The 16280-nt window shown below is 30.0% G+C and overlaps 3 protein-coding genes across 3 annotated transcripts in view; 2 read left to right on the forward strand and 1 right to left on the reverse strand.

The window, feature by feature from the left end:
* LOC105625808 (DNA-directed RNA polymerase III subunit RPC1) overlaps positions 1 to 882 on the forward strand; it is an 11192-nt gene extending 10310 nt beyond the window's left edge. Inside the window, exons 20-21 of the mRNA XM_012207122.1 lie at positions 487 to 620; positions 762 to 882. Of these exons, the coding sequence (XP_012062512.1) occupies positions 487 to 620; positions 762 to 882 (255 nt within the window). The remainder of the gene's footprint in view (positions 1 to 486; positions 621 to 761) is intronic.
* Positions 883 to 1346: 464 nt separating this feature from the next.
* Positions 1347 to 2520, forward strand: LOC105625641 (parkin coregulated gene protein homolog). The gene is made up of 4 exons (XM_012206962.1): positions 1347 to 1451; positions 1754 to 2072; positions 2135 to 2284; positions 2360 to 2520. Exons 1-4 carry the CDS (start codon positions 1347 to 1349, stop codon positions 2518 to 2520), a joined length of 735 nt encoding a protein of 244 aa, XP_012062352.1.
* A 485-nt stretch (positions 2521 to 3005) lies between these two features.
* LOC105625642 (probable glutamine--tRNA ligase) lies at positions 3006 to 7439 on the reverse strand. Its single transcript, XM_012206963.1, has 10 exons — positions 7317 to 7439; positions 5641 to 5942; positions 5336 to 5541; positions 4950 to 5196; positions 4596 to 4893; positions 4127 to 4506; positions 3735 to 4053; positions 3423 to 3643; positions 3131 to 3323; positions 3006 to 3056 (listed from the first exon to the last, which is right to left on the reverse strand). The coding sequence occupies exons 1-10, from the start codon at positions 7437 to 7439 to the stop codon at positions 3006 to 3008; spliced, it is 2340 nt and encodes a 779-aa protein (XP_012062353.1).
* Positions 7440 to 16280: the final 8841 nt, after the last annotated feature.

Here is a 16280-nt window from a genome sequence, read left to right on the forward strand (position 1 = left end):
TCAAAGGCGTATAAAACTGACAAAAATTAATGTATCGCAACCAAATTTTTTCCAAGTATGCCTGAAGTACCGTCTTTTACGATATGTACGCATGTCATTTGTTTTCAATCGTTCTATATATTCAGACCTGTCTTTACGCCACCTACTAAAAATCGGCTCGAACTTTCCGGACAACCCAATAGAATTATTAAATTGATAAGAAATACTGATTAAGAGGAGGGGGGGGAGGACTCTCGAAATTAAAATAATGTAGGAAATTAAGCAAATGAGAGTTCCGTTTTTGGCTCGTAATACAAGTATACAGCAAGTCAAAAATATAATTTATATATACATAGAATTAATGATTGTGCATTAAGTACTGCACCGAACTCTCATTTGCCTAATTTTTTATATTACTTTATTAATTGATCCTATTGTCTTCATTTTTAAATTTGAGTATTAAGAAGAATTGGAAATTCTTTTGGCAAACCAATTATTTATTTACAGTTTGAGAAGACTGCAGATCATCTATTTGATGCAGCTTATTATGGACAAAAAGATGTTATAAGCGGCGTATCGGAATCAATTATAATGGGTATTCCAGTTCCACTAGGCACAGGAATATTCAAGCTGCTTCACAAATATCCTTTTCATTACTTTATATATGAAACGTTAACTGTTATATTTGTCATAAAAAAATAGATGACACGTAACTGAATACACACATCTACATCCGTACGTGCACACATATAGCAGAGTTATTTTCCTTAATAATTAAATACGGCAGACAAAGATGAACCATGCAAAAAGGAACTTTTATTTGATGATCCACAATTTCACAAACCATTGCATTCTAGAAAACGACTTCCACGAATACAACCGCGTCCATTATTGCAAATCTAATATTAATATTTTACATTTACTGACAAAAAGAAATAATTCACTTTGATAAAAAAAAGATATTCTTTCATTTTATTATTAATTCTTATGATCATGTCACTTATGCATAAAATATTTAATTTATATTTGATTTTTGTATAAACATATATATAAGGATATTATGTACTTTTATAAAGTGACTTTGTATCTACGATATGAATATTTTGAATAGATCATGGAATAGATGTCATGTTTTTTTATATCCATGATGCAAGTAGGTATGTGTCTACTTGCATCATATCTTATATCATGAAATAGATGTCAATAGAAATTTTGTTGCTAGGAGACAATATTGTTTGATCTAAATCCGTTTCCTATAATCCTACCTACATCTTCGCGCGCATATAATTTCATATGTACAATATTTGAACAAAATGTTCAATGTATAATTTGAACTTAGGATTGAAAAAAAGATATCGGGCATCGGGATGGTGAATGAAAAAGAATTTTGGACAGAAGTTCGGAAAGATATACCGCGATACAAAAAGAGAAAGCCACGAGTAGTACCTGCCTTCACTATTCAGGCATTGCAGGTAATAACGTTGTTAAGAGACATTTCCATCAACTCCGATTAACTTGATCTATTTTATTAAGAAATACGAATAAAATTATCCAATTAATAGAATTATATTTAATATATCGAAAAAATATTAAGAACAACGAATTGTATATTAGAAATATTATTTTAAGTAATTTAAGTGATTCTGCCGATCAAGTTATAATTGGATCTAAGAAAATGATGATATTGAAATATAGGATGGAATTTTCACTATGATCGAGATAAATATAGTGCACAGTAATACCGTACATGTAATAAGTCAATTTTTGATCACAGGAAAACACGATCGTCGCGAAACCGCCGCGATGTAGACTATATAAACCTCGTCTTCCGAAACCATCGACTTTCAGGAAATTTTACAAGCGTGGTTTACTCCCTATCTCTTTGGAGAACAACGGTTACGATCAGAAAATTAATTGGAAAGTGGACATAGAAGATTTAGATTTCCATCATTATTTGCCAATGTTTTTCGATGGATTAACGGAAACGGAACAACCATACAAATTTCTGGCAGAGCAAGGAATATCAGATATGCTAGAACATGGTGGACCAAAGATATTGCCCGTTGTTCCTCAATTGATTATTCCTATTAAAAGTAAGTTCTACAATCCAATTTAACGTAGAAAAAATATACTGTAATTAAAAAAAATTTGTTAGACGCTTTAAATACAAGAATGCCCGAGATAATTTGCACCACGATGAAAACACTTCAACGTTTAGTGCGATCAGCCGATTGCGTTGGTGAAGCTTTAGTTCCATATTTTAGGCAAATCTTGCCTATTCCAAATTTACTTAAAGACAGAAATGGTAATTTACTCATATTTTAAGATTTCCTATATTCGTATACAATTGGAAATAAAATATATTAAAATATAATTTCAGTAAACCTTGGTGAAGGTATCGATTATTCTCAGCAAAGAGGAGAGAACGCTGCTGACATTATAGAGGAGACACTTGAAATCTTAGAAAGATATGGTGGCGAAGATGCTTTCATAAATATTAAATACATGGTTCCCACCTACGAATCTTGTTTGATGAATTAATAGAGGCAGAAAATTACACTGTAACCCTTTTATAGATTTATTCTTTATTCTTTATGAAAATGTAACTATCACAAAATCAAAATACTAGCAAAATTTAATGTAGCAAGTTATACATGACATAAAAATATAATATAGTAAAAAAGATGTATCGACACATGATATATTATAAAAATTTTGAAAATAATATATTACATATATAATCATAGATCTTATATATGGATCCGCTTTTTCCATTAGATAGCACGCATTTTGTCTCAATATAAAAAAAAGCGTATCAGAACGAGAGGACAGACTTGCATAATGCATAACATATAATGCATAAGAAAATGAATCAATCAAGTCCTTTATTTCCGTTCTTTCCATGATAAAATAAAAGACTCCGATTGATTGATTTTCTTACACTTTATGCTTTTACAAAAGTCAGATCTTAACAGTAGTAAAAATAGTAGTACAGATATTTTTTATGATAGTATTGAAATATATATTTACATCTTTCCTGTATCTTCTTTCAATGTTACAATACGATTAAAAACAAGCTGAAATAAAAGAGAATGTTAATGTAATATATATGTGTACTAATATATATGTGTACTAATGCTTTTATACTTACCTTATTAGGTTTGGTATCAGGATCAACAGAGAAAAAGCCTATACGTTCAAATTGAAACTTGTCATACACTTTTGCTGTTTCAGCTAGACTGTTATCCATGTACGCTACAATTTCTTTTTTGCTGGATGGATTAATATCACTCAAAAATCCATGCGGCACCTCATGTACATCTTCCGGATTTTTGTGCTTAAATCTGAGGAGGGGAAAGGAGAGGAGCGAATTAAAGATATTTCAATCACATTACAGAATAAAGAAACTTTCACATTAATAATTTGGAAAAAATATTACTTACAAACGCTCGTATAATCTAATAGATGCCAATACTGGATGGGACACCCAATGTATAAATGCTTTCGGTTTATTCTTTTCTGAGACAGGATCTTGTCTAACAATTATATTCGTAATATTACCACTGGCATCCTTCTCCATACTTTCAAACGTTATTATGGTACCTGTATGCTTTAAACCTACAGATTGTTTTGGTGTCAAGCGCCTAAAACCTTTCTCTTCAATCTGTAAATATTGATAAATAAAAAAGTATTAATAAATAAAATATTGATAAATAACTGCGAAGTATTTAGAAAGAGATAGACATATACATTACTTCTTTGAAATCCGTGGCTTCAATATATACAATTTCATCAAATGTAATTTCATGATGTCCTCTCTCTGGCTCGTTAGGAAAATTGGGTGCAGTGAGCTTTATAGCTTTTTCTTGAGGAAAATTTTTAATAGTCAATTTGATAGACTCTAGAACTACCATATGTCGGGGAGTAGTAAGATTCAGAACATCCCTAACAGCTGCTTCCAATGCTGCAGGATCAACAGTTGCTTGTGCACCAGTTACACCCATTTGAGCGCAAAAATTGTTTATAGCTTCGGGTGGAAATCCACGTCTACGTAGCGCAGTCAACGTAAATAATCTATAAAAAAAAAAGAATGATGAAAGATTAGTAAGACATTAGATAATCTCATAAAAGTAATATTACATTATACCTGGGATCATCCCAATCAGACACTATTCCTTCTTGTATTAATTTGGCAATTTTCCTTTTGGAAACTACAGTATAATTGACGTTCAATCGGCCATATTCCCATTGTACAGGACAATAAATGTTCAAGGAATTGCAAAGCCAATAATAAGATGATCTCCGTGATTGGAATTCCTTTGTACAGAGAGAATGAGTGATATTTTCGATGCTATCGCACAAACAATGGGTGTAATCGTATGTAGGATAGATGCACCATTTGTCACCAGTTCGATGATGTGGCGAATATTTTATTCTGTATGCCACAGGATCTTGTTTACCTTCCTCTAAAATCACTTTCATACGTAAGGTCGCTTCTCCTTCTTCCAACAAACCATCCTTCATATCCTACTTTTTTAACAAATAAAATAGACAAATGCATATATAGTAATAAAAAAATTGAAGGGAACAATATGTTCAGAAAAATTTTTCATTACATTAAATAGTTGTAAGCTCTCCTCGACTGGTCTATCGCGCCAAGGACTCGGTGGAGGATTGAAACCTTTCATTTCTTCACTGGATTGATGACAAACGTAAGCTAAGTCTTTCTTTATAAGCTCTATGGCCCAGTCATGCAGTTGCTGGAAGTAATCCGATGAATGTGTAATCGCAGCTGGTTTATAACCGAGCCATTCCACCATTTCCCGTATACCGACAAAAAATTTCTCCTCTTCTTTTTCAGGATTTGTATCGTCATATCGTAAATAGCATATGCCATCGTAAGCAGCAGCATATCTATAAGAGTCATCTTTTTTATATATTTTATTTTTAAAATCAAAGAATATACATACCCGAAATTGATATTGATAGCTTTTGCATGTCCAATATGCAAAATTCCATTGGGTTCTGGTGGGAATCTCGTTATCACTTTGCCATCAGTTGCTTTCAAATGTTTTTGCAGCAGATAATGTGTATTTGATGTTAGAATATATCCATCGGTTTTATAATTTTCTCCAGGTTTATGAAATTGAATTTTAGTCTTCATGAGTTCGCTTATAGTTTGGCCGCCTCCCTTCTCACTATTCAGTGACTCCTGTTCTGAAAATTAAAAATTAAATCCTTCGTATGTCTCATGTAATTGTGCTCATATTGGCATTTAGCTTAATAAACATAATTTATTAATCTATCGTTGAACTTAGATATCTAAAATATTTTTAAAAAGTGATATATAGCTCACCTTCCTTTGCATCTTCCAGCTTTTTCGCTTTCGTCTGCTTGTCCTTTGGTTTCACTTGTTTAGGTATTGATGCAAGATCAGCATCAACTTTTGGACCTAATAGATCAAGAAGTTGGACATCAAATTCATTCTTTATCGCTTTACCATCTGCCCATTTCAAAATATTACGTACTTGTTGCATCAATGGACCAGAATTAAAGCGATATCTATTCAAATAACAAATAAATTGTAATTAATTACTTACTATAAAATAACTTATTGTAAAATTTTTATATTTTGCATACTCAAGATAAAATCTTATTTACCTTTTTTCCAATATTGCATCTTTGTGTGCTTTTATAATATTCTCGACTTCTTCTTCTATTTGTTCAGGTAAAACTACTACTCCTATACCACAAGATTCCTCAAACTTAGCTATATCAATATTACTCACATTAGTCAATAGATGAGCCAGTGCAGCATCAATCCTCTGTACACTATCTAATTTCTTCTCGACTATATAATTAGTAATAAATGGAATTTTATCTATGATCTGATTTTTAATTTTGGAAGTTAGATGGTATAGCAATACGCCAGTATCTTGAGTAATAGCTCCATGTTTAGCTGCCTATAAGAATTAAATATAAATTCTAAATAGAAGTCAATTTTAATGATATACACTTTACCATTAAATGAATAAAAGCCGAAATCATTTAAACATATTATGCGAAATGTACAATGTAATTGTAAGCTATGTATAAACAAAGAAAAGTGATGTAATATTTCTAATAAATCACAAAAACGTACTGATTATACATATCTTACAAGGGAATCATATGAAGTGATAAATTCTGATTTTAATGAAATTTTGTATACATATAGGTTACATAAAAAGATGAATTTAAAAAATGTCTGTTGTGATGGAAAAATAATTTGAAGAGTGAAATCACCTCTTAGGTAGTAAAGCAGTTTCCAGTTTGTTCTCGAAACTATTCAAGATATAAAATGTTTTATACAAAAGCTTTATAACAACATTATCTCTATTCATTTATGTCAATATTTTTAATAAACAATTTTTAATACAAAAATTTATTTTAAAAAAGTATTATTAACGTGGATGAACAAGTAATTAAATCATAAAAGTTTTGTATAAAACATTTTTTGATATCTTGAATAGTTTTTAAGATACAATGAAAAGAAGCTAAAACTTGCGTTACCTTATAAGGGATGATTTCACCCCTTCAAATCATCTTTCTCTCTTCATCGCAACTAATATTTTCTAAATTCATTCTTTTATGTAACCTATATATGTATACAAAGTTCATTAAAATCAGAATTTAATATTTTGTATGGTTCCCTTGAAGAAATACTTTAATTTTGAGAATAGAGTTCAGTATTTTGAGAAATACCTAGCTCTATATTTAATTATCTTTACAAAAATATTAATTTTACAAAATATAAATCCTAATTAAACAAATCCTAATAATATCTTGCCAATAAGATCTGGTTTCATCAATACAAAATTAATTTCTTGGAAGAAGATAAACTTAGAAGATAAATAGTTAATTCAACCGAGATTACAATTAATTTTATATTGATCGAGCTGAGTCTAAATAAATAAAAGATACAATTCAATAAATATAAATATAATATTACACAAAATATATATTATTAAATGTATATGATATATATCAAAGAAAAAATGATGCAACAATCTAATGAATTGCAACATGATATATACATAATTATATTTCTTATCTTCGTTTCTCAGTATAGATTAACTTTAATCTCGGTTCAGTGTAGATTAACTTTAATCTCGATTCAGCTTACTTCATTTTTTAAAATAATTTTTAGAACTAAAAAAGGATGAAGAATTAATTGAACTTTTTCAAAAAACTACATTGGTAGAAACGGACATTATAAATATTATAATTAATTTTGGAAACAGAAAGCTCTAACATCCAATCATAACGAGATTGTCGATTCGCCGGCGAGTCTTTACCTCATTTATAGCTAATTTGAGATTCTTCGTGATGTTAGCATTTTTTAAAGTTTCCTTGGCCTTTTGCTCACTCAGACCAATCGTTTGAAACAGCTTCACGTCTTCTTCGTTTTCTGCCGACATTTTATTTGGAAAATATAGGTATCACAAGTCACTGCAAGTCACAATCACGGGAAACCACAGGCCACAGGAGACCACGTGCATCGCGAATCAACCATATGGATATATGCCGATGATATATATATATATATATATATATATATATTTGTGTGTGTGTGTGTGTGTGTGTGTGTGTGTGTGTGTGTGTGTGTGTGTGTGTGTGTGTGTGTGTGTGTGTGTGTGTGTGTGTGTGTGTGTGTGTGTGTGTGTGTGTGTGTGTGTGTGTGTGTGTGTTGTGTGTGTGTGTGTGTGTGTGTGTGTGTGTGTGTGTGTGTGTGTGTGTGTGTGTGTGTGTGTGTGTGTGTGTGTGTGTGTGTGTGTGTGTGTGTGTGTGTGTGTGTGTGGGGTGTGTGTGTGTATAACGTACGGGCTTATCCATAATAGAGCAAATATTAAGGTTTCATGTAGATATACACATAGATGTAAGCATTCAAATGTATTTGACCAAACAAGACACATTCCGATTGAAAGAATTACTTATTCCAAAACGTTTGTATTTCGTATGAAGAATTTTTAAGTGTAATTGAAAGGGTTTGTGAGTCGGTTAATTGTAATTAATTGAAGAATTCATATCTGGATATAGTACGGATACGAACCATTAGGTTAAAAATGTAAAATAACATCAAAATAGAATGTGAAACTCCCTTTTTCTCACTCCCTAGATTATTTATCAAATTCCTAAAAAATTCCTATTTGGACAAAGTAGCATCCATTAGCATGATTAGCATCCAATCTCAAATCGAGTTCTTCCGATTTGCAGTTGCGAAGCATCGCCCAGAACCACTTAAATATTGTTTAAAGACAAAAATATTGTTTGTAAGATAACCTGCTATATATGTATATAAATATATTAATTAATTCATTTAGTACGGATGTGAACCATAGCTTAACACAAGTCATTTGTAACTTAAAATATTATATTTATATTATAAATAAGAACAACGAGAAAGATACTGTTAATAATAATTAGACATATTATTCGGTGAAGAATCCTAATATAAAATACGGCAAAAAATTTTTCATGCATATCCTGATGAAAATAAAACGTAGAACGAGTGTCAATAAAGAGTTAATTGAAGTGTAAAGAAAGTGTGAAGAGGGAGTAACAGAAACGTAAATAAAACCCATAAAAAGCGAAAATTGGAACATGGAACGTAAAGGAAGCGTTAAATAAATGTTAAAGAAACATAAATAAAAATATAGATAAGTTCTTCGGCAAGTACGAGCAGAATGTTCGTTGAATGTAAACGGATCATGATTAGGCAGTCTAGAGAACGTAAACGGAGCATCATCGAGTTCTTAGACAAACGTGAATGAAATGTAATCAAGGTCCTTGGTAAGCAAATGATATTTTAAAATATATTTCATTCATTCGGTAAATATCTAAAAAAAAATGTTATGCTTCTTGAAGCCCTAAAGGCCCACTTCAAAAAATTATTTCATTAGAACACAACTGAAAAATCTTTCAATGTTACGTTTTTTATCCTAGTCTGTGCGGTTTTTTAAATTCGAGAAGTTAGTTCTCGCTAAGTTCCTCTAGTGGCGGTGCCGCGTACTATTCAACGATGCTTTTAAAATAAATTTTTTTATCTCTATATTCTGGAAACGTACACAAAGCGAATTTGAATGCTCCATGTACTTTTTGCCGAATGTTTAAGAAGCGTAGACAAAGTAAGTATTAATGAAATATTTGAGGAAATGCATCAGTACATTCCATGTATTCTTTGCGTAGTGTTGAGGAGCATATGAGAAACGTTAATGAAAAATAAAAATTTTTAACGTGTGGGGAAATGTGTCGACAGATGTGTTTTAGGCACACTTTACGGAGTGTTTAGGGAAAGTTTGTGGAGTGTGTATGAATATTCAAAACCACTAAGAGTCAATGGAAAATCAATGAAGTGTTTAAGAAGCGTTAAAATTCTTTGTTCACACTTCTTTGACGCTTCGACAAGCTTTACATTTTCATCAGGATAAATGTCACATTATGATTAACGTAAGATACGGTAATTTTTTTATAACTTCCATCTTATTCTAAATATAGGGACATCTCTGAATTAAATTATATATATTACATTAATTATATAAATATTAATTTCTTAAAAACATTATATCATTTTTATTACATAGCTTAAACAGGTTTTGATCATAAATTCAGATTATTTTACTTATTATTTATTGGGAGTGTGTGCATTAATTTTAAGGGATTTTCAAGAGATAGCAAACTAATACTATCGCATCGGTCCATATTGTTGCTACTTTCATGTTCAAAGCACATCATGTAACTTTAGTTTTCAGTATGTATCATTTTGTCGAAGTATAAAAAAACATAAACAACATTATTTTCTTGAGCATTGAATATGTTAAATTTTGTGCCAACAAAATGTAATTTGCGAGAAGCTTTTTTGTTTCCATTTGAAGAAAAGTGCTGTTGAAAGTTAACGAATGCTGTCGGAAGCTTATGTGATTATACTCTATCGATTTCAAAATGTGAGTACTAATTTCGACGCTATAAAAAAAATGATTTTAACACGGAAGACAAAGAAGGTCAGCCGAAAAAATTTGAAGATGAGGAAGTGGAAGCTTTACTTGATCAAGACTCGAGTTAACGCAAGAAGAACTTGCAGAACTATTAAATGTTGATCGATCAACGATTTTCAGACGTTTGAAGGTCATATTAGAATGATTCAAAAACAAGGAAATTGGGTACTGTACGAATTGAAGCCGACGAAAGGTGCAAAATGACCTGTGAATTGCTTCAAAGACACAGAAAAAAAGTTTTTTGCATCGTATCGTGACGGATGATGAAAAATGAATACGATAATCCGAAACGCAAGAAATCATAGTGCAAGCGAACCATCAACATCGACGGCAAAGCCGAATATTTATGGCGTCAAACTCTGTATTTGATGGGATCAGCTAGGTATTATATATAGTGTATTATGAGCTGCTCCAACCCAACAAAATCATCAACTGGGGAACGCTACCAACAATTGATGCAATTGAGCCGAGCAAAATCGGCCAGATTATGCGAAGAAACATGACAAAGTGATTTTCTAGCGACAACGCTCGGCCACATGTTGCGAAACCGGTCAAGGAAACGTTAGAAACATTTAACTGGGATACTATCATACTCGCCATATTCTTCAGATATTGCTCCTTCCGATTATCTATTTCGATAACTCATAGCCTGTCTGAGCAGCGCTTCCATTCTTATGGAAGATAAAAAATGGATAATCTCAAAAGATATGTCGTTCTTTCGACGCGAAATCCATCTGTTATCAGAAGAGGGACAAAGTAGTGGCTAGCGATGGACAATACTTTGAATAATCAATTTGTTCCATTTTTTCACATAAAGCCGTATTTTTATCAAAAATCTCTTAAAATTAATGCACACTCCCAATACTTGTTATATTTGATAAATTTTCTATATTTGTCTATCGTTTTCGTTATATAAATATCGTTTTGAACCTACCGTTTCTATCTAGTCATCTTTTATTAAAAATAATAATATAATATAATAATATATTTTTAAATCATAAATTTTAATTGCGATTAAATTTTACATTCACAAACTGAAAATATAAAAGAATATTATTAATTTTGATAGAAATAAGTTAAAAACAATATCTGAGCTGATAAAAATGATATAGAAGTATAGAAAATCTATCAAATATTTTAGATAAGTAATCTGAAATTTATGATTCAAAACACGATAGGATATTATTAATTATTAATTTTCCTAAAATGTAACAAGATAGAAATTGTTTAAAAACAGAATTGTTTAATGAAGCTATATGAAAAAAATGATAGAGAAATATAGAAAATTTATATCAGGTAAGTAATCTAAAATTTAAGATTAAAAATGACATACTTAAGATATGATAAAAATGTTTATAAAAATGTAACTTAATCCAGAAATGTCTTTATAATTATCACATGCTAAAATATTCAGATAAACGTACATTAGCTGTGCGAGATAGCGATGAATACAATCTAACAAAAAATGGAATAAAATGGATTTCAGAAATTTAGATTTTCAGAAATATTGATTCACAAATGTTAAAATGAATGCTTTTCCTGAATGCATTTTTATTCATGTATAGGAATTGCATGGAGCATATCTTTATGCCTTTCAATTTAAAAATAATATTAGCTTTTTCTATGCATTGTGAATACTGTTCAATTCAAAATTTTGAATAAGAAATGTTTTCAATTCAATTGCAAAAGTTTTTCAATCCAATTGCATCCAATTGAATCCAATTAAATCCAAAAAAAAGTATTCGCTATTTAAAATACGCATTCGGATAGAAAAAAATTTCAATCCATTTTAATTCATTCTCGTTTGCTGAATATAATTCGTTACAGTATTAGAACAGCTGTCAATATCTAATGAAATATGTTTTTTAAATAATAATAATAATAATAATAATAATAATAATAATAATAATATCAACAATAATAGTAACTTTGTTAAACTGCTAAAATCAGTCAAATACTATTGAAGATATATAAAAGAATATATAAAATATTTTAGACAATATTTAAAAACAAATCATGAATAAAGAAATTATTACATTTATAAAATTTTGTTCATTTCATAGAGCAGCTAATTTCAGTGTCAATGTTGACATGAATAACATATTAATAAGATATTGCGCCTTAATGTGATACTATACAGAAAATAGATTTGCTAACGAATTGTTTTTTCTATGTACATTGTTAACGTAAAAAAAGTAGTTAAAACACGTCTTATTAATGCAACGCTATGTAGAAAATAGTGCTCCTATGTGTGAATTACATAGTGGATTAATTGATACTGTCAATTTTTTCAATGGAAATAATGCAAGTGCGGTGCTTCTTATCAATTTAAAATGAATATAACATTCAATTATGTGAAGCTTATCAATATAAATTGGATAACGTGCAAATGCGGTGTTTCTTATCAATTCTTAACAAAGATACTTATTTCATTAGTAATAATTTGCATTTATCAATAATTTTTGTTTTTCATACACTTTCCTTTCTACTGTTGTTAATGTACAAAGAATATAACCCGTATAAAGTTGCTCCTATCACTGTCAAGGACGTAATGTTCCAGTTTCCAGTAATGGACAAAAAAATCTGTCTTCGTAAAGTACCAACATTTATTTATGATTAGATTCTAAAGCTCGATTTCGAGCTTATGATCGAGGACGTTTATTGGAACTTCTTCGAAGATCGGAAGCTAATAATCAAGGAGATTCTGTTGAAATAATATTACCAAGATCTCATGATGAAATTTTCGAGGATTCAGGTAGGCGCAAATTAACTATCATTAATTGTGCACGAGAAAAACATAAAAAAATATGGTATGTTAATTGTATTACATAAATTTATTTTTATGTTTACAGAATATGAATTAAGAAGTAATGCATGCAATCTATACCTTTATAGAAATTTAATATTGACTAATACTGAAAGACAGTAATTAATTACTTATTTTTACAAGTAAGTATTAAAAAAACACTATTGTTCAGTACTTTTTAGTACTCCAAATATTAAGTATTTAATTATTGTCTTTCTGTAATAAATTGATTAATATTAGATTTCTGCAAGGATATATTATTATATCTTTATATAAATTATAACATTGTACAAAAAAATTTGAAGAATAAAACTGCTTCTTTATTAACATATTATTAGGCCAGTTCTTTTTAGCTGAACTTTTGCATCAGTTCATTTTTCTTCCTTTTTTTTTTCAGGAAAAAAGAAGAGAAGAAAGATGAATTGGTGCAAATTACAGCCAAAAAAAAACAGACCTAAAGGTGTTTTTACATGCCAGCATTAAGCGTCGAGCATAAGAGCATGCGCAGTGATATGCGTTTAATAATTTTACTAAAATTGAATTTAATGTACGATACACTAATAAATGGAATCTTGTAGTTTACATTATATAATGTAAATAAATATTCAGCATTATATATTAGGATAGTGTACATGTATCAGAATATAATCTCTCATAATTTATCATCCCAGTCAGAAATAATAATGGAATTAATATAATCAAATTGATTTGACGTCGAAAGCATTGAATCGATGTAGATTTCATTATCATTTCTGAGGATTTTGCATCAAGAAGTGCAGAAGGTTATTACGCAGGAAATTCAAACTTCTGTGCAATAATCTTCTGTGCAGATGCTCGATGCTTGATGCTTACATGTAGTAGCGTCTTTACTTCTATAATTAAGGCTCTTGAGTATAATTAAGAACTCTGCGTTGACGGTAGAGACAGAATCAGACGGCGATTTGATGAAATCGGTAGCCATACACTCAAATACGAGCCCATGTCCGCATGCTTGCCTTCGACGCACCAAGAATGAAAGAGATAGCGAGCTTCTCTTGCTTTAGTCGCTTGTTTCAAGTGACCGAAAATGCTTTCTCGACAATTTTGATTGCTCGGCGGCCCTCGACATCAATAAGAGGCGAAGAATATTCTAAATAACATACATATAAATTTTAATAAATTGTAGTAATAGTGTATCCCTTAATCCAGAATAGTATAAATCGTAAATAGTATTAAAACGCAACAGTTTACGAGATATTTAATTATTTATGATTTTTCATGCGCGCTATATACCTCCTTTATAAATTCGAGAAAGCAAAGAATAGTTCAGTAGAAGTAGAATTTTACTGAAAAAAAATTATTAATCAGCATTTCTCTTCACGAAAATCTTCGAAAGACTATCAGAAAAGAAATGCGTATGTTTGAGACTCGAGTTCTGAAGAAAAATATGGGAAAAAAATCGAATAGTTGTAAAAAACATTTTTCGTTTATAAAACGAAAGATATTGATTGTATGGAAAAAAATTTGGTATGGAAAAATGTAAATATTCGAAATATCTACAAAATAAGACGTGGAACATTAAAAAAATCGATCTAAATTAAATAAAAAAAAAAATAAAAAAGGCCTTCGAAAAAGGCCTTTTTTTCACTCGCTCTCTGTTCATTGAAATTTAAACGAAACGTTTTAAAATTCTCGTAAAATCCTCATAATGACGAACAAATTTAGCCCTGAACGAGTCTGAATTGTTCATTAATTTTTACAAAATGCCATTTTGAGAGAGAATACTACTGCAATAGCAGTGACACTAGTGTTGTAGTATTTTTATACTTCTAAATGATATTGGAAACTATGGTAGACCAACATTTAAATTTCATTAATTTAAAAATTAAGAACGTTTCTTCGATATTTGAGCTAGAATTAATCTAACAAAACTTTGATACAGTCGATGATATTTTTCCTTGATTTCATGCTCATTTATGGTAAGAAACAGCTAATAAATTATCAGCATTTATGATAAGAGACGTTATTTCCTAAAATTTTTCAATACAAAAATGACGTAATAAGATTATATTAAATAAACTACAACTAGTTATATTAAATAAACTACAAATAAAAGCAATGTTATTCAGCAGTAGAACAGGAGTAGAACAATAAAATAAGATACAAAGAATTACTAGAAGAAAAGATGTAGACTTTATCGACAGTTGTAAAAAATGTTCCGATTCGTATAAAAAAATTCCACAATTTTCTAAAAACTTATAAAATTATTTAAATTTTAAAAAAATTTTGAGAAAGCTTTTATGATTAGAGCGATATTGCAATTGTCGAAACGAAATCGAAAAAAAATGTCGATTCGATCTTTGAACGAAAATATTCAAAATATAAGATTACGTATCACAAATTTATACCAAAAATATTAAAAATGTATCAAACTCTCATTGCATTTTCTACATACGTAATTTTTTATCATTCAAAAATATTGAAATTTCGATGCAAGTTTCGAATCACAACTTTTTCATCGTAACGATATCGAAACGACATCTTTTCGACTATTTCTGATTGGGAAACTTTAAAAGCTTTTTAAAAATTTCGTTGACTATTTTTAACGAAGTTTCTCTATCTTAAAGTTTGCTTATTTCTGAATGAACGATAAAAATTATTTAAAATTAGTATTAAAAAGAACTAAAATTAAAATTCATTTTTCGAATCTCCGTGAAAAATCGCATGATCGCGAAACAATGTTTGATAAAGCTTAAGAGAATTCTAAACCAATTACTGAACTTGATCGAAGTCGAGTACAGACTTTTTTTTCCAAATTCGATAATAGTGATCTTTGATTCATTTCTTACATTATATTATATGGTATATCATTCTGTTTTATTCGAACTCATATATCTGTCCTTATCTAATATATGTCTACCGCGCAACTACTGCATAGAATTTTGGTTCTATTGACATTCCCAGTCTTCGCAAAATCATAGTATAAGTAGAGACACAGCGAAAAAATGCGTGTTCGCGCAAGTAGCTGGCTGCGCAGCTTTTGTTTTGAGCCGGATCCAATGAAATGCAAGATGATATAAGAACATATTACACAAATCCCGTGTGAGCAGATATCCGCAAAAGAAAAACAATTTAAAAGCTGCGCCGTAAATATTTCTAAAAAATAGACAAAAAAAGAAATATTATATTACGTGCACTATTAACAATGCAATAATAATAGTAAAAATTCACAATGCATTTTTTTCATTATCCCAAAGATATTATAAAGTAAGTTTTTATAATTTATAAAAAGTAAATATTAGGTGTACAATTTTGCTTCCGCCGTTTTTTTTCCGAAATTCAAGGCTTTATTGTAAAAAACTGGTTATATGATTCAAAGTATTGTCCATCGCTGGCCACTACTTTCTCCCATCTTTCGGGTAGCGTACGAATCCCGCGTTGAAAAAACTGGTCATCTTTTGAAGCTATCCACGAATCGATCC

Source organism: Atta cephalotes (genome assembly GCF_000143395.1).
Source record: "Atta cephalotes unplaced genomic scaffold scaffold00003, whole genome shotgun sequence".
In the NCBI taxonomy this organism is placed as follows: Eukaryota; Metazoa; Arthropoda; class Insecta; order Hymenoptera; family Formicidae; genus Atta; species Atta cephalotes.